This window comes from Lepisosteus platostomus, chromosome 3, assembly GCF_059453375.1.
Source record: "Lepisosteus platostomus isolate fLepPlt1 chromosome 3, fLepPlt1.hap1, whole genome shotgun sequence".
Lineage (NCBI taxonomy): Eukaryota > Metazoa > Chordata > Actinopteri > Semionotiformes > Lepisosteidae > Lepisosteus > Lepisosteus platostomus.
The window spans coordinates 71,560,392-71,579,772 of NC_142613.1; the positions used below are offsets into that span (position 1 = coordinate 71,560,392).

The 19,381-nt window shown below is 40.6% G+C and overlaps 1 protein-coding gene across 3 annotated transcripts in view; it reads left to right on the plus strand.

Moving 5' to 3' along the window:
• Positions 1-2,577: 2,577 nt before the first annotated feature.
• The window catches only part of mei4 (meiosis-specific, MEI4 homolog (S. cerevisiae)), a 79,438-nt gene continuing 62,634 nt past the window's right edge, over positions 2,578-19,381 (plus strand). For 2 of the 3 annotated variants that reach the window (XM_088626704.1, XM_088626706.1), the window contains exons 1-3: positions 2,578-2,760; positions 5,624-5,866; positions 8,919-9,460. In XM_088626704.1, coding sequence (XP_088482830.1) covers positions 2,703-2,760; positions 5,624-5,866; positions 8,919-9,460 — 843 coding nt within the window. In that variant the 5' untranslated portion in view covers positions 2,578-2,702. The remainder of the gene's footprint in view (positions 2,761-5,623; positions 5,867-8,918; positions 9,461-19,381) is intronic. The other variant, XM_088626707.1, reaches the window with a different exon arrangement.

The window sequence follows — 19,381 nt, forward strand, 5'->3', positions numbered from 1 at the left end:
AGATCGAGGGGTGGTCCGAGTGGGATCGTTCTAGCAAGTGTGTTTTATTACCACAGAACTTAACTCGCATTGATAATGGCAACGTGGGTGCCCAGTGCCACAATGATCACGTCCAAGGAACTCCATCGCTGCCCCTCCTTTGCTCTCACCACCGCAGGAAAATATTCCAACAGGACAACATTCCTCGTGCTGCTTGTGTCGCAGTGGCGTTCTTGAGAGACGAGAAGGTGACCGCCGTGCTGCAGATGCCCTACACACTAAGCCTGAGCACATTAGTAGTGGGATGAGCTAGGGCAACCTTTGCCATGCAGACTCAGGAGATTCACAGAAAACTGCTTGTCCAGGCTCTAGGGAGGATCCCACAAGAGAACCTCTGCAAAGTGATACATGGCAGATGTAAAGTTTGTAATGCTCCAAACAGTGGCCACACATATCACTGCTTTGTAACTTTCACAGCACATCTAAGGAGAGATGTCAGACATAATGAATAGAATTAATGTAATGATCATATCTGATAAAATGCCAGTGCAAGTTGTTTTTGCTCTCCTGATCAAATATGTGTTGTAGTTTTTTTCTTCTGTATATAATTGCAGTATTGTGTATTTTTTCTGTACTCCACTAAAATTCTCTTATGTAGGCATTTTTAGGATCTTGATTGTGTGTGGAAGTTACTTGAGCTGTCACACTTCATGTGATCCCCCATTGCAGTTGCTACACTTCACTGGAAGATGGCTTCTCCTCACTGTTTCTTATGAACCTGGGTTGAAGGCAACATTGTCATCCCCTGCTGGCAGAAAACCAAAATGGAAGCTCGATTAGTAAACAGTGTTCAAGTAGGAGTCCCCAGTCCCGGTTCTGGAGAACCAGGGTGTCTACAATATTAAGGTACAGGGCAGTCTCTTGAGCATCCACACTGCCATACTATCTGCCTGAAAATGACATGCCCCCAACATGTATCCTTCCAAAACACTGATCAGTTGAGTTCGCATATTTCATGCGATTTAAGTGAGCTTGGTCGAAAGTCTACACTTATAGGACTGGATTCTTCACATGGTGCTTTCCTTAATCTGCCAAAGGGCGTATTAAGCTGAAACCATGTACTGTAGATGTTGCTGTTGCAATTGTAAAATCTCACCTAAGGATTTGGCACCGATTATTATTTTCAGCCTGCCTGCTAATGTCACTCTCCACTCTGAAGTCATTTAAATGTCTGAGAATGTAATTTGAGGACACTAACAGTCCACACTTCCTTTGATCCTCAAAACTTGAGACAACAGAAAAAGATTTGTGTGGTAGGATGAATGTCTCTTACCTCTAGCTGTACTATACAGCATATCTTACATGCACCCTTCCTGTTAGGGTACAGTTGAAGTGGCTTCAATGAACTTTAATTTTTTCCTCCCCTCTTCAAACAATTGACATGCTTATGGCATTTCTCCAAGATTCAGATCTCCACACTCAAAGTGACTGTCCTTCTGCATTCCCACATTGAGAGGCAGTTGTGTTTTTTCCTTAGAGAACACTAGACATTGTTCACTGAACATCCCTGTAACTCAAGGTTCAAACTCTTATTGAACCATTATTCTCATTGTAGTATTTCTTTCATTCAGAACACAAAGGAGGATTTATTTTCCAGGTAGAAGTCATGCCCTTGAACTCTCCTGTCACAGCAGATTTCACCCAGGATTATTTTATTTACAGCTTTCTATGTAAATCGATCTGCTTCATGCATTTTGCTTTTGGTAGTCTGTCACAGAATCCTTGGGAAGTTTCCAGTCTCCCCTCATACATTAGGATGCACAGGAGAGTGATGAAGAACAACAAGTAGGACAAAAGGCAAGAATCCAGTATCCTCACTTCAAAAAGAGTTACACTATGTCTGTGAATGACCTTTGACAGGGCACTTTTCCAGTACAGTTTCTCCCCTTGGGTCAGAATCATGGTAAACAGCGTCTTGTTAAGCCTTTCATTTTGATTGACCCATTGTGGAGGTTGGGATTATGTGCCGAGCCACTGCAACACCGTTATTTCAATTTCGCGAACGTCTCCCCTCCCCCACGTCTTAGTCTTTTGTTGTGGTAGGTCTTAATATGAATCCTGAAAGTGACAGCCAGCATAAGTACAGTAACACCAACAGGTAAACCGTGGCCTCACACAGACCACATTTTAAACTTGCCCAAAACTGAAATGGCAGCAAAATTACTCGTGCATATAAGTTTTAGAAATGTATCATGGAAATGTATACTGCAGTATCCACATCACACTACCAAACAAACCATCTCCATTAAAGACACAGAACGTGCATACTGAAAACCAGAAAACGCAAACAAAAGATTTTGCGATCTTTTTCTCTCCTGTACAAGCCAGCAGCCTCACACTATCACCTAACGGCACGTGATATTTACTTTGTTCTTTTAAAAATATATTTATCTATTTCTTCCTAAACGCTACTTTATACCTTTTAAGACAACCGACACCACCCAGTTCAAGCGCAAGACATGAAACGCGAGAATCCACCGGCCTCGGGCAGATACAAACAACTGCTACTGCTTCCGCTTCCGCTTCCGCTTCCGGCAGGTGTGGTTTGATGAGACCTCGAAGGGTTAAATAGTCGTAGATTAGTCATCACAGTTAACGATTTTTACATTTTTGATACGATCAGGATTTGAATTCGGTAACAGCAGTCATTTATATTGTCTTTAATGAATTTAACTGGAAAATTGAAGACTAATGATGATATGGACAGAGACATCGAGGAAGGTAATGATGTGTCCGTCTGGCCAGTTTATTTTGATCTAACCTGACGGATCACTTTAATTAAACGCGGCTGTTTTTGTCTGTTTTTGTTTGCTAACGTCACGTAAATTAATTGTATTTTCGATTTAAGTCTGTAGACTGATTTCTGTACACTACGTTTACTATCTTTTAAAAAAGTTTGGATGAGGGGAGACGCGGTATTCAAGTTCAAGTTCATATAAATACGAAATATCGTTCCTCTTGGTCCACGGGGCAAACAGAGGTTAATTCCACATTAAAAAAATAAATAAAACAATAACAAATACGACTTGGAGATTGAGCAGGAATACGAGGAAAGGCGGCAGGAAAGGAGGATTTTGAACAATGATGAAACGCTATAGGTCACAAGTGGAAACTACGCGCCAGTGTATTTAAGTCTGACAGCAAGAGGCTCTTTACACGAAGGAGTGTGGGAGCGTGGAGCTACCCTGCTAGTTGGTTGTACGTTAAATGCTGGCTTCATGCTTTTAACGGAAATATTAAATCGTTGGGGAAAAAAGTAACATTTAAAGACTTCCTCTGAAAATGTACTGTGGCGTTTCTACTATTTTTATGACAAACCGATGACTTCCCAGCCCCCTGAAGAAGACTTCGCAGGCGACATTTCTCCTTATTCAATGTATTATTTCTCTTTACTCCTCATCGTGGGATTAACCTTTACTTTTCCCATCTAAATTAAATCATGTAGTGAGAATGTTATGAATAATATCCGCTGGTATCGTCTGATCACTTCCGTTTACATACTGGAAAAGTCACAAAGTCCCCGTTTACACGGTGAACGGAGTGTTCCATCTAAGTGTTCGCTTCCCACTGAAAATCCAGTATCAATTTCTCCTTGGATTTTGGTATACATTATTTTTTTTTGTAGAAAGTGCGTTTTGCAGCACTAATACTTAGCAGCGTTTAACCTACTTTTTGTTTGATCGATTTCGCGGGCAGTTCTCTTAAATCCCGCTTTTGTTTTAGTTTTTATTTTGAATACACCCTAGCCCTCCATCTAGACGTTGTACAATATTAAATTCAAAATGATATTAATCATATTGATATTAATTATATTGTCTTTTCGATAAACGACCGCAAGGAGTTTGCGCATGCGTTTCGTTTGTGTCGTACCTTCTCCGTACGTGAGGATTTATTTAAATTAATCCAGACCTAGCGAAATGTCCCAGGTCCAGTCTTCATTCATAGCCATGTTATCCCCTTTCACACGTACAAAATGTGCACATGTAGACAATGCATTTTACGTGGTGGGATATATACTGTATGAGAATAATATGTATAGAGCAATATTACAGGTCAGTTGTTGTTATTATTATTGTTGTTGTTGTTGTTGTTGTTATTAGAGCCCATACAAGGAAAATCGTTGTTTTATCATCTAAAACATGCTAAAAATATCAAATTAAATAAGAAACACAAGTGGTTAGAAGTCCAATAGAAGATAAATGATGATTAGAAAATGAAGCAGACACAGACAGCATTTTAATTAAAGCCTTCCTGAAAATAAATGTTTTGAGTTTGGGTTTGAATACACTTAGGGTGGGTGACTCCTATCCCAGAGCTTTGGGGCCTGTAGCACGTACTGTTAACGAGCTTGGGAGACATAATGATGACCGTAATCAGATGCAGCGAAAGATTGCAGGGTTTTTTGGTACAGTTGAAGTCTACAAAGGGCAATATTTCTGAAATGGCAGAATGATGTTTTTACTATATTTTGCACTTCAGGGTCAAAAGTCAAGCCAGGATAAAATATCACTCCTAAATTCTTCAATTCGGATTGAAGTTCAAGTACAGTGCCATCTAGGGTTCCTGCACTGGCTTTACATAGGTGATGGGAGGTGTCAAGTACAGCACCTTGTCCTCAGTCTTGTCATAGTTTAAGTGAAGGATGATGTAATTAGAGAGTGCAGAAACAGCTAACTCAATGTCAGGTTTAGTATGGACATAGATTTGGGTGTCATCAGGTTAGAAATGATCATTCAGACCAAGTGATTTTAATATCTGACAGAGTGGGTAATCATAAATGTTGAATATCATGAGGCCCAATATCGAGTCCTGGGGAACATCAGACTCAACAAACCCAACTTCAGGACATTTAAAATAGTCCTATAAAGCTACATCCATGCATAATCCATAGAAGATTTTAAATACTTATTTAGCATAAGAAAAGTTAACCATTATCTCATTGAAAAATTAATTATAATGCCGTCTTAACTGAATTTTTCATCCAGGCCTTTTAGAAAGTGGGTATAAAAGGAACTTATTGATTACTGGTTCACCCACTTAAAACCAGGTGCTGATACACTAAGATGTTGTGTAAGAGAAATTAAAGTAAGATCTTGATTTAAAGAGGTGAAATAAGATCTTATGCAACATTGCAGTGAATGTGGTTGGTTAGCTGGAACCAGCTTTCCTCAGACATGTCTAATGCTAGACAAGGCAGTCTGCTGTGCGGAGAATATTACACCTGCCAGCAAACACAATAATAAGGAGAAATGCCTTGTTTAGACTGACAAGATCTGTCATGTTAAAGTTTCACAGTCTTCATTTTGGAAGAAAAATGACAATAATCTGAGGTTTTGTCATATTTAAAAAAGAGTGACTTGAATTGTGGTGCAAACAGGCATTCAGGTAGTTTTTTTTAAAACTGAAGTAGTCTCAAATGAGGGCTTAGAAAATGGATTCTGATATGACAGATATGAAGATTCTTGAATATTAGGGTGGTACTCACACCCTTGAATTATTTTGAGAAAACGCACAGCGAATGTGTCTGTTCTGGATTGGAATTCTCAAGATGCTCGGTCTTCCTCCCCTCCATCCTTATTTTCAGGAGCAAGCCTGCAAACCTGGTACCGCAGGACAGCAGAGCTAGGTCTGGCCCTCGCTATCATCCTTAATAAACCGCCAGAGCAAAGCGGGAGGCAGTACACAGAATATCTGGTCACCAGGCTTCAGAGCAGAGATGAGAGCTGGAAGGCGAAAGCAGAGGAACTTCAGGAGAAAGTATTACAACTACAACAGGAACTCTTTCTCACCAAAATGCTCTCTAGACCAGAAAGCAGGGGTGAAAGAGGTACAGTACTTTCCCCTTTACTTGTTAGTGCTAAATGTAGAGAATGTTTTGTGAGATTACTGGCTGCTTAGTTTAAATTGCTTTAAGTATCACTATTTTATATACAGGTACATTTGAAAGGGCATACAGTACATGTAATAGCAATGAAGCCAAAACAGACTTAAGTTCAGTTCAGTTTATTTGTCATATGCACGAGTGCAATGCAATGCTTATGCTTAAGCATGTATTAATACATATTAATATATATTACTCTTAGCTTACTGTAGCAGGGTATTCATAGCTACAAGAATTAAACATGCAAGTGGCAAATTCACTGAGCTGTGTCTGCAAAATAGAAAAGACAGTAATGACCTTTGAACCTTTGATCTTTGCTTTCACAGACTGTATGTAATGCCTTTCTTTAAATGGGTCTTGAAGTTTGTGCAGCTTCACTAGGTATTATTTAAGCACCAGTACCCAAACAGCCGTGAGTCGTTGTTAAATTGATCTGATTAAGTCAAACCAATTAAATTGATTAAGAAATTGATTAAATAAATGGAAGCCATTGGACCCCTCTAGCCTCTTTGGTATATAAGAGCCGGTTTCTTGAAAGAAGCCAGGGCATCACCTTCAGCAACGTGGCTGAGTACAGTGTGGTGAAAAAGTACACCCCCTTAAGATTTTATGATGTAACATATTTAGACACATTTGACCTTTGCATAGTCCACATTAAGTACTAATAGTAGATAAAATTGACCTGGTTTCACCAATAACACACACAAAGTCTACTTTTCCATCTTTTATTTTACAAAACATCAGGCAGCATTCAATATCTATGTGTGAAAAACCTTGATTCACTGACTTGTGACACCCCCTTTGGCAGCTAGATGTTTGAATTAAATGTTTCCTGTAAGAGTTGATCAGTGTCTCGTATCGCCTTGAAGGAATTCTGGCCCACTCTTCCTTAGAGAACTGTTTCACTTTTGTGTTGTTTTAGGGCTTTCGTGTATGCAATGCTTTCTTTAAGTCCTGCCTCAGCACCTCTGTGGGGATTAATTAATTAATTAATACACTTTAATTAATAATTGCCTACACATCCACCTGGATGATGCGATGGCAGCCATAGTACACCAGTACACTCACTACACATCAGCTCTCAGTGGGGAGGAGAACAGAGTGATGAAGCCAGTTCATAGATAGGGATCATTAGGAGGCCATGATTGGTAAGGGCCAATGGGAAATTTGGCCAGGACACCAGGGTTACATACCTACTCTTTTTGAGAAACACCCTGGGATTTTTAATGACCACAGAGAGTCAGGACCTTGGTTTCACGTCTCATCTGAAGGACGGCGCCTTTAGGTCTGTACTCTGCATTTTCCTCTAGAACAGTCTGGTACACTGTGGAATCGCCGATAAAATCAAGGACAGCAAGACGTCCAGGTCCTGAGTCCGCAAACGAGGCTCAAATCACGCCCACCACTGTGCTTGATGGCTGGTTCTTCTGGTCTAAACAGTGTTTGGTTTTCGCCAAACATGTTGTTTTGCATTATGGCCAAACAGCTCCACCTTTGAGTCAGCCAGTACACAAAGATCTCGGACATCTAATGATGGCAGATTTTTAAAAAATAAATAAATAATGACAGTCTATTTTTTGTGGTATAGGTTAAATTAAGTTTTATCTACTGTTATGACTTGGTGAGGACGAGGTGAAGGCCAAATATGTTTAAATATGTTAAACCTTACCTTTTCACCACACTATAGCTTGTTTCATACTCCTACATCTCTTTTGGTAAAGATATGCCTTCTGTTCTGTGTTTTAAATGTCCACAGTTCAGCATTTTCAACCTGTCAGTGTTGGACATTCCTTTAAACCCTTGAATATATCTGGTTACTTCGCTTGGGACTGATTCCACAGCAGACATATTTTGTTTGTAACATGTCCACGATATTCTTAATGTGTTTTCCAAAGGGCATCTCTAAATTAGTAACTATACTGTATATCCTAAAATTGTCTTGTTAACTGCTTCCCCATATTGAAAAACATCTCAACATAAAAGTCATTTTCATAAGTAACCTCATCAGGCTCCACATTTCCCATGTTGTGTGCATAGTTTGTCTTTACTACAGTACCTGCAAGCAACACCCTGTACTTGTCTATGTTCAGTGCTAGATCATCAGCCAAGTCTTTGCCCATTCTTGAGAATTTTATTTAAATCTTTGTTTATTTCTTTTGCGGGTTCTACAATGTTTGCTTATCCTCACGCTTTGGTATCATCTGCAGACTTTCCTCGATTACTGATTTGGAATTAGGAACAGCAGTGGGTTTAGTACCGATCCCTTTGGCACTCACTTTTTTTCCTTCATCACCCTCCCCTGTAAAAAAGGTTCACTTTCAGTTTAAAGATGATAGGCATGTGGGGAAATGGGGTGCGTCCAAACTGAGAATGGGGTAAAAGAAGACAAAAGGTACAGATAATGTTGAAAAGGGAGTATGATGATGTAAATAAGGGAGTTATCTGATAGTTATAAAGCTTTATACAGTATGTAGCTGTACTTTAAATAAAGTGAATGCTTTGAGTAGTCAATTGTAAATGACCTTACAAGAAATCCTGTATCTAACAAGATAATACAGGTGAATTGTTTAATAGCAGCAGTGGTTAGAATTGATGCCTTGCACTCCATTCCTTGGCTGCTACCTGTGTGGAGTTTGCATGGTCTCTCCATATTTGCGTCGGTTTCCTCCAGAGGCTCTGGTTTCCTCCCAAAGTTCGAATACAAGCTGGTTGGTTAATTGACTTCTTTAAAAATTCAGCGTGTGTGTCTGACAGCCCTGTGATGGACAGGCGGCCCGAACGGGGTGTATCCTGCCTTCTGTGATTTGCTTGCCAGGATAGGCACTGACTCCCCCTTGCATCCCTGCAACGGGATCAGCGGATTAGAAAACGGGCGGATGTTTAATGGACTGCTGAAGTCAGAACGACAACACCAGGCCCTCCAGGACCCGAGGTCGGGGCTCTTGTGTGAAAGACGAGCCAGGCCCTCTTGCTGAAGGCTTCCGCCTTTTTGTTTCAGGAGAGAGCTCCGTGGAAATACTGTCTCAAGACGTCCTGTGTTCCACGAGCCACGAGCCGAATCCGGAAGAAGATTCCGGATGCGACACCGGAAACATGGGGAGCCTGCCCCCGAGTCAGGAACTCGGGGACCTGGCCGTGCAGCAGGCCTCTTCAAGGCGCGAGGTCGCGTTCGGGGCTTGGGACTTCGAAAGCAAGAAGGTCAAAGCCGTTCATTTCCACACCAAGTTTTTACGAAATGTACTGGGTCTCAGAAGAATCAAGGAGTTGGGAAACGCAACACCCGACCCCCTTGCTTCTGACCAGAACTATAGCATAATAGGAGATTCTGTCTGCCAGTTGCTGGACTGCGTGTCGTTCTTGTACCGAGACTGTGAGGCTGTCCTTCCCAGCTCGCTTCTCCTTGAGGCTGGCCAGGCTGTTGCAAGTGCAGTGGAACAGGGGATGTCGTGTGAGCAGGCCTGCACCCAGTTTGTGAAGAAAATGGAAGAGTTCCTGAAGGAGTTTACGAGTTTAATATTGGAAAATAACCAGCTCAATAGGGTAAGTGTGATTAGAAAGCTGTTTTTTTTTTAGTTGCTTTTGAAACGACATCTAGCGTGTCACTTGCACTGTCGTTTTTAATTTTCTTTGCCCCCCTCCCAAAAAAGTATTTTTTTCATATAAGATGAGTATTTCAATCTGGTTAATATCAATATCATTTTATACCGTCTATTAATCACTTAGCAAGTTTTAATGGCAAGTCTTGATTAAGTGCCACTAATTAAAGTGTGTACTCTGGTGGAGGGTATTTAAGGAATTGCTATCAGAAATGTGTCTGATAAGGAGAAGCATCAAAGCTGTGTGATAATGCTGTATTAAAAGTGCTGTAAAAGCCTTGAGATTATTATCGGACGTAGTGAAGACTTGGAGGAAATGACAAAGCTGGGCTTACACAGTGTGTTAGGTCTTCATAATGTCTGGGAACGATAAGAGTTATGTGACATTTGACTAAACGATTCTGAGAATCTCCAACATTTCCACATATAACAGGGCCTTCAGAGTTTGATGTTAAACTTAGAAAATACGATGCTTTTCCTCACTCTCGTTTTCACACAGCTGTGTATAAAAGATATGTAGCTGTCTCTCTCTTATTCTTATGTTTTTCTCAGAAAATCTTTCAGGAAAAAGAAAATCTTAGAATTCAATTTCAGAGACTCAGAAATGTTACTGAAAAACATGGTTATTTGAGAATTTGCTGTTTTATTTCAAATTAAATCAAATAAAAGTGTATTTTTCAAATGCACAACAATACAGCGTGCAGCAGTAGTTGCTGGCAATGAAATGTCTGTTTTAGTAGTTTAATTTAATTTTAGTAGTATCCTCGACATGACTGTTAATCCTGGCATCTTGCCACTGAAATACTGTTTTGCTTGTCTTGGGAAACAAAAACCTGAAATCTAGGTTTCGTAACTAGATAGCAACCTTACCTCTCAGTCTTAATAAAGCATACATTTTCTTACTGTAAAATTATGAACTGAAAAAGGTTTTTTTTTCTATAGTGCGTTACCTGTTGTGAATCTTATGTTGTCTTGTGTCTGTCTGCTCCACCATCTTGTGTCAGATGGAGCCTGTCAACCCCCGCCTTAAAATGGAGGTTCATCTGTCTGGTTGGGCTTATAGTATATAACTTATAAACTAGATTCAAGTTTTGTAATAACCTGTAGTTTTTTTTTCCTGTTTGCCTTTTTGTTGTGCTTTGGTTTCCCTTATTAAACCTGCACTTATTTTGTTGCTTTTCTGATGGATTGGCATTTTGGCATTCTTTTTTTTGACTTGGCTGACTGCGCACGAGCAAGTCACAGGGCGCTTGTACGCTCACTGACTTGAGAATCTCATCCTGCTGTTTTTTGAAAGACGCTAAGGTATCCGGCGCTGGGTGTGATAGGTGGCTTGTTCCAGACTCCCATAACCTGTTTTGTAAGGAAGTGGCTCCTCTTCATAGATGTGAAGGCACTGTCCCTTTACTTTTAGTTTGTGTACTCTGGTTCATGTATCATTGCTGATTCTGAGGAAGTTCATAGGGTTTTTTCTTTGTCAGAGTCTTTGAGGACGTTGAATACTTAAATCAGGACCTCTCGCAGTTTTCTTTGTTCTTTTAACTTGTCAGAGTTGGACATTCCTTTATCCCAGGAATGCTCTTCTTTGGAGTGATTCGAGAGAGTGTCGAGTAGTTCCCAAATGTGGCCCAAAATAACTATAATTTATTAACTTCCCTTCCTAAAGGAAGTAAATTAAGCAGCAATGAAGTTGAGTGAGTTGCTTGGTCAAGATCATTGTTGATTTTATATTTGTAGCTTATTTTTGCTACCTGCATATAAAACTCTTCAAAGGAACACATTTTTCAGCATGGAATAAACCTTTAACTTTTTATACCTAACCTGAAGTCTGCTAGAATAGTGTTTAATAAAGGGACAAGTAAAGGTTTTATGCCATGCTGAAAAAATAAGAAAAGAAACAAAGCACACCGATGTGAATTATCCCTCATTTACCCAGGTATTTCCATTTTTTGTGCACTAGCTGTGGTGGTTTTGTGGTGTGCAGTGTGAGTAGTAACATCTGCTGCAGTGTGTTGAAAACTCGAGTTACTGTATGTGCGGTTATCTGCTGGAAACAGACAAACCTGCATCAGCTTTGCCATAAGATGATTTTTCTGTTCTGCACCTTTTCAGCTGACGAGGTTCTGCGGACGTGCTACCCATGATGTTGTCTTTTGTCATGATTTCAAAGCGTGTTTATAACATGACCGAGGAGACATCAATTGCAGTGCCATTTTTGTGGATTGCTTCTTACCAAGTGGTGTATATACAGCTCATTGACAGCAGGTGGGGTTCATCGAAACCACTGTATTGTGCACTTTAAAAAGGAAATAAATAGCAAGGCAAATGGGGACCGAATGCTCTTAGATAAATGCTTATCTTGGTGACAGCTCGTGTGCTAAAAGGCTTCTTTTCTCCACATGTACGGCACAAAGGACTGTCATCCTTGCTAACATTTTTTGTTTCTTTGGAAGTAGTGTCTCTGCAGCAAGCTAACAATTATCGAAGTGTCGCCAGTTACTTATACCGCTACAGTAAATAGTAAGGCTGCAAGATAAAATAAATATAAAATGCCAATGTTTTCTTCTCGTATTAGAAAAGAACATAATTCTCTGCAATTCCAAAGCTGTATTAATTGTAATGTTATTTAGGCAAAGACTGGCATTTTTTTTGTCAGTTTTTTTTTTCGTTCACAATTGTTGTGCTGTGTTATTCACTCTGGAATAATGTGGTGATAAATTTTGTGTTATAAACTGCTGAAAGCAAAAGGGTACTTCATACGTCTAACACAGTGGGCCGTTCTCTCCTGCCCCCTGAGTGCTAGTCTGATAAGCAGGGAGACAAAAAGGGGGCCGGTAGCCTATATTGGGGGGGGGGGGGGAAGACAACATGAATATCTTACATTAACACCTTTAAAATGTTTGCAAAAACAATGGGGACTGTCTCATTCCTGGCAGCGATATTTTAGTGTAGGAAATCCGTACAGCGATTTCAGAGGCTGGGCTTTTTCTCCGAGTACAGTATGTCGGTGTCTGTCTTATTAAGGTGTAATATTATAAGATTTAAATGGATTTTCATGTCTGTACTGTTCTTGGGATTAATAACAGTGTATTTTATAGGGTGATGATTGCCGGTCATTAATGACTGGGCATTATTCAGAGCTGAGTGATTCAAATTTGTCAAAGCTGCCCCAAGTCCTTGAAGCTCCTTGTTCAGTATTTGTTCAGGTGTTGCTTTTTAATTGGACTGCTTATATCGTGTCAGATATCTTCATGTTACCTTGCATGTGCTTGTGCAAAGGTTGAGGCTTCCTCGTTTAACTTTTGCCGCCTTTGTTTTGTCTTCTCCAGCGCTGCAAAGTCAACGGCATTTTCCACCTCAGTGCATTTCAATTATGCTAACCATGTCACAGTTTATCCCTTGCTCTGTTGAAAAATGACTGCCTTGGAACGGCGAGAGGTTATTCATAATGTGTGTAAAAACTTTGAAATTTCCAGTTTGAGTGTCTTCAAAACGGTTAAAGGACTAAGAAACATTCTTTTCCAAATTTTCAGCAACTAAAGTGGAACACCCTGTATGGTGTTCAAGGCATTTAAGACTTATCTCCTGTAAACTGTGTTGAAGGTGTCAGACTTTAAATTTACTTGAATGATTTCAATAATTTCAGAATCGTTTCATTACTTTCAGTTATGAGTTCCTCATAACTTCTATAACTGTGCTTGTTCCTGCTTTCAGTAATGGTATTTCCCTGTATTAATGTTATTATGTAACACGACCCTCCTGTTCAGCCGGAGAATTCTGTTCGTTTCCAAACTTCAGCTTGTGTGGTCTTGCTGGTCTCCATACTGTACATACTGTAGATGCCCTGGTGCTGCATACTTTATTACTGAATGCAGAATATTCCTTTGTCAGTTACTGTCTTGGCATCTCCATTTATTAGCTTTTAAATTGTGTGCAATCATTTACATGTCAAAAGTGTTAAATAAATGCAGTCACAGTTGAGTTGGGAAGGGCATTCTGTCCCTTTATCAAATGAAGATGAATAGACGCACTTTATATAATGCATCTGCAGTGCCATTGACTTGTAGTTTATTAAACGACACGTTGACACCCGACTGCAGAGGAAAAAACACATTTGGGTGATTCAGCATGCTGGTGTGGAGTTAAGAGCTGTTAAATTACACACCCGAGGCCTGGGGTTCAGTTCTCGTCTCGGGGATTTGTCTCTCTAGAGTTGATCCGTTCTCCCCATGTCTGTGTGAGTTTTAACCCAGTGCTCTAGTTTCCTCTGGCCTCCCGCTGATACACTTGCTAGGTTTGATTGGCGGGTCTCCGTTGTACCTGCATGTCCATCCCTAGGCACTCCCTGTCTCTGGCGTGCAGCGGCCCTAGCCAGGAGATGGAGAAGTAAGTCTGTACTTTTAGAGAGAGCTTTGTAGAGGGAATTAATCGCGTCCCAAAGTCGCTTACCATATTTTCTCATATTTGGCTTTTAGTGGAGTGGCCATGATTACCAACCAGAATGTGGACCATGGTTTCCTTCCTTAGTGAAGATCAGGCTGGAGACGCGGTGTGTGATGTAGGTTCTGGGGTCAGTGAATTAGTACCTTTGACAGAGGAGGCTCACAAGGCCAGTTATAACACTGAAATCAGAGCTGGAGCTAGTCGATGAATAGCTGCCTTTCACTGCAGTTCATACCCACACTATCTCGCTATGAACTGAAAAATGATATCCTGTCCATCTGACTTTTTTAGTGTATTTCTAAACTTGTTTCTCTTTCTTGCATTCTTCATCGTCATCCTGTTTTTTGTTTTTTTTTTCAGGAAAGCCAGAGACAACTTTTGTTGAGAACAAAATATATATATATATATAAAATTAAGTTTAATTCAATATTATTTGACATATATTCAATTTCACCCAACTTCACTGAAAGTGTAGGCCTGTATTGATGATGATGATGATGATGCGTGCTATGTTTCCTCGTTCATCAAAACACAGGAAATTAATTTTGTTTGTAGAAATATGACAACATTTAAAGATTAGGATTGTCATGCTGTTAGAACCAAGGCCATAAATAATCAGCTTTCCTTTCTGAAATTCATTTGATGTATTCCACTCATCGTGCACTGGTGTATAAACTCATGACAGTGTTTATGGTCAATGTGAACACAAGTAAAGTTGTCAGATGTCTTTTACATAATGGAGTTGAGGAGATAATTATGTCCACAATCTTTTTCGCAGTAATGGCATTTTGATCCGTGCTATTTGAAGCACATCTTCAGGGACATAAAGTAAAATTTGTTTTGTTTCCCTAAGGAAAATAAATGTTCACATCCTGTAGAAAAACTACTGAAGCACCTGTGGAGAGATGAAGAAAAGTTGTTGAGTAATTTGTTGCCAAGTGATAGTGGCAAACCGTGTAAATGAGAATGATTGAATTCATTAGTTTGGTCAGATATTACTTCCCTTAGAATCATTTTGAACTGTCATGACATGCAGTAAAAAAATTAAGGGTCAAATTAAAGGATGGAATTGTGTGAAAGGAAAAGTCTTGATTTTACCTCCTGGATCATATTCCAAATATATTTATTACTGCCCAATAATTTGGACCTGTCTCATGCTGTACTGTGAAATGCTTTCTCCTCAAACTCATTATTTGGTATCCACTGTATGTAAATCTGAATTTGCCGTAACATGTTGAATGCTTGTTTGTAAAGGTCAAAAGAGGCTTGGTGTCATGTACTAAATTTCCTTCATTGTGTCTTCTCTGAAGTCTTCTGAATAGAAAAGATTTGAAATCAAGGAAAACACTGCTCTGGCTGAAGTCTTGTTTGAGAAGAGAGAAGTTCTCCTCTGCCCTTTCTCGCTAATCTTTGGTCTCCTCTTCACCTACCGCAATAATGCTTCACCTTCTACTTTGACATTCCTTTCCCCTGGTAGCCCTTGCTGAAGATTTTGTGATCACTGTGTGAGTGTTTCTTCTTTCTAGTCCAGTCTCAAGACATTTTACAATACAAGCTATGTATGGCAGGGTCTGTAAAGTACAGGGGTGAGAGACCTCCACAGTGACCAGGCTGCTGCTGTCAGTGGTATGTGTGGGCCAGTAGGTGGCACCCTTTCCTCCACAGTATGCCAACTATGGGCAGTTTGCTGTGGCATGTCTACCATTCTTAAGATGAAACTATAAAGCAGAATCCTAACTAATTGCTCATTAGTGATTCTATGACGCTGTTCGGAGGAGTAGGGGTGTTAACCCAGATATCCTGCCTAAATTCCTCTCAGGGCATGAGCAGTCTGGCCTTCCCAAGAGTGTACAATTACAGGAAAGCAGAATACGAAGGAAGGCAGAGAGACTTGGAAGGGGACAGGATAAATCTAGAATTGGTCATAAATGGACGGCAATGTGTTGGAGGTGTTTGGTTTTGTAAATCATTCCAAGGGCAAGAAACTGAAAGTCGGGAAAGTGGTGGCTCATATAGTTAAATAAGTCTGAAAAATATAAGGGGAAAGAAAGCACTTTATTGAGCATTCAAGAAGTCTGTGGAGTTGACTTGTCAGATCTCTTGTTCGAAAACCACTGCAGTGTTTGCAGAACGTCTGCTTCTCACTGGCATGATCGAACTGCGGATTGAGTCTTTCAGCACGCCTTCAGAACAGGCTGATAACTAAAGTCTTGAGGACAGACCCCTCTGGATTTCTAGGTCTCATTCACTCCCCTTCTGGAGGAGAAAATCTGCAGCCTGCTTCACTGATCGGCTTCCTATGTTACACAGCTGCCTGTCTACTGCTGTATACCTGGCTGCTCGGGGCACACACTAATGGTCTACAGCTGCAGGCCATTAAGACACAAGCTTCTGGAGAAGAGGCTCCGCCCCACAACTAGGCCGAAATCTGCCAATCCGTTGTCTTTTTAAGACGATTCGTAGCGTGTTGACTTCTGTAATCTCTGCTTTAGCCTATTTTAAAGCTCGTTTTGTGGTGTTGTTTTTGCACATCTTTATTTTGAGAAAAACACTATCAGATGAGGACCAGGGAACCCTGTTTTTTTGTGAATGGAAATATTAGCCTGTTTGCTGATCTACTCCATTAAAAGAATGACAAAAAAGCAACATTTTTAGTAACATTACATTTTAGCAAATGGAAGTTTGGTGAGCTCTGCTATTGCTAACATTTCAGTCAAGGGCAGTTTGCTGGCTGAACATGAATGTGTATCAGTGTTTTAGGGATGCTGTACAGTGATGACTCTGTGTAGCTGTGACACATTTAGACTGGAATTATTGTGGAACCTGACTATTCTGCATTTAAGCTAAAGGTGTAATAATGTGATTTCAGAAAGGTTCCATTATTAATAAATGCGTTAATGTAGACAAATTGCTAAATAATAATTGAATTTGAATTTGGCATAACAATATATTTCAGGTACAAGATGATTGGCATGCCTTTGGTCCTGGGTTCGAATCTAGACTGGGGTACCTTCTGTGTGGAAGTGCTCTGGCTTCCTCCCACCTTCGAAAAACTTGCTGGCTACCTTAATTGGTCTTTAAGTTGACTTTGATGGAGTACTTGTGCCCTGCAATGTTTTGGAATCAAAAGACATAGCAGACACGTCCATCTGAGAAAGGATGAATCGAAGGAAGATGATTGGAAACCTTTTCACAAGTTTGTCCTTCAGAATTCAGTATCACGGTACAGCGTTCGACACACCGCAGTGTTTGGTTAGGCTGAGGCGACTGGGTATCAAGTTTTGAGATTCTTCTTAAAAGGCAGACTGTATTTTGTGTGCTTTTGCTCTTCTCTTCAGTGAATGAATAAAGAACGCTTACTTTAAAAAGCTTTGATAATTGTAGTTAAAAGTCCATTTTGATCTGTGTAATGTATAATTACAGGAGATTTATGCTTAGCTTTAAATGTCCTTGACGTATTAGAATGAATATGTGTTTTATAATGTAAGATTAAAGCAGTGGAGTTATTCCGTTTTCAAAACAAAATAATACACATTGCATTTTTATTAATCGCTAAAGGGATACAACCAGTTATAGCCTCAGAAGCATCTGATGATGACAGGACTTGCTCGTACACTGTATGTCACATTGTGGTTAGGGGGCAGGAATTATAACTGGAAGCATGTGGGCTCGAATCACAGGTGAGACACTGCTGTTGTACTTCTGAGTTAATACTTCACCCGGATGGCTCTGGTGAAATACTCAGCTGTGTGAATTATACAGTAAGTTGTAAACTAGCCAGCAGCCATATCGCCCTGCAACTCACAACTGGCAACCCACTGAAGCTCAGCAGGTGTGAGCCTGGTCAGTACCTGGATGAGAGACCTGGGAAAACCTAATGCTGCTGCTGGAAGAGGTGTTAGTGGGGCCAGCAGGGGGCGCTCACCCTGCAGTCCATGTGGGTCCTAATGCCCCAGTATAGTGACGGGGACACTATACTGTAAACGGGCACCGTCCTTCGGATGAGACGTAAAACCGAGGTCCTAAATCTCTGTGGTTATTGAAAATCCCAGGGCGTTTCTCGAAAAGAGTAGGGGTGTAACCCCAGCGTCCTGGCCACATTTCCCACTGGCCCTTACCAATCATGGCCTCCTAATAATCGGCTTTATTACTCTGCTCTCCTCCCCACTAATAGCTGATGTGTGGTGAGTGTACTGGCGCACTATGGCTACCATCACATCATCCAGGTGGGGCTGCACATTGGTGGAGGGGAGTCCCTATTACCTGTAAAGCGCTTTGAGTGGAGTGTCCAGAAAAGATAAAATCCCAATAAATTGGTCATTAGTAATTCTTTCTAGGGTATATTTGAAAAGCAAAGAGCAAACATCATTAGTGTTGTTTTCACTAGATGTCATGTGTCTTTTCTTTACATTTAAAAAGCAGGACATTTTATAAACTTACATTTTGCAAACATAAAACATTTTTGAGCATTTATGATATGAGCTTTATTTTGTACAGGAGGCTTTCAAAATTGCAGTTACAGTACTTACTCGCTTAGAAATATTTTTCCTAACAGCTTTTTTTCTAGTGCATCAGGACTGTCTGCTTGTGCAGCTTACATTCCATCATATTGACCCGTGTTTGAAAAACTGAAGTCTTTAGAACTGCCATTGACGTTTGGATGTAAAATAGTGTGAACGAAACACCCTTCCATCTTCTCACTACTTCATCCAATTCAAGGCCGCAGGAGAGCCAGAGCCTATCCTGGCAAGCAAGGGGCTCAAGGCGGGGTACACTCTGGACAGGACACCAGTCCGTGGCAGGACGCACACACACTCACACCAGGGCCGATTTTACAGAAGCTGTAGCCTTGGACTGGTGCTGTCTGTCCTGTAAGACCTTTTAGTGCCGTCAACAGATGAATGAGTCTTCTCATTCTCTGGGCAGGGCGGTAGCTCTGTGGCTCAGGATCTGCACCTGTGGCTGGAAGGTTGCCGGTTCGAATCCCACAGCCAGCAGGGGAATCCTACTCCGTTGGGCCCCTGCGCAAAGCCCTTAACCCCAACTGCTCCAGGGCCGCCGTATAAATGGCTGACCCTGCGCTCTGACCCCCAGCTTCTCTCCCTGTCTGTGTGTCTCATGGAGAGCAAGCTGGGGTATGTGAAAAGACGAATTCCTAAAACCAGAAATATGTATGGCTAATAAAGTGATCTTATCTTAAAAGATGGGCTAGTGAGAAGTGTGGATAAAAAACCCTTTTTCTTATCATCCTTGATTAATCTAAACATGTCATGCCTTTTAAGAGCTTTGTATCTGTCAAACCAGACATGTTTTCCTGTTCTGTTTTTTAGAAAATGTGAGTTAAATATAAATTAGAAGAAAATCAAAACTAGTTTTTCATAATTAGTCAGATGTCTCTGGCTGACAAACAGTGGCCAGCAGT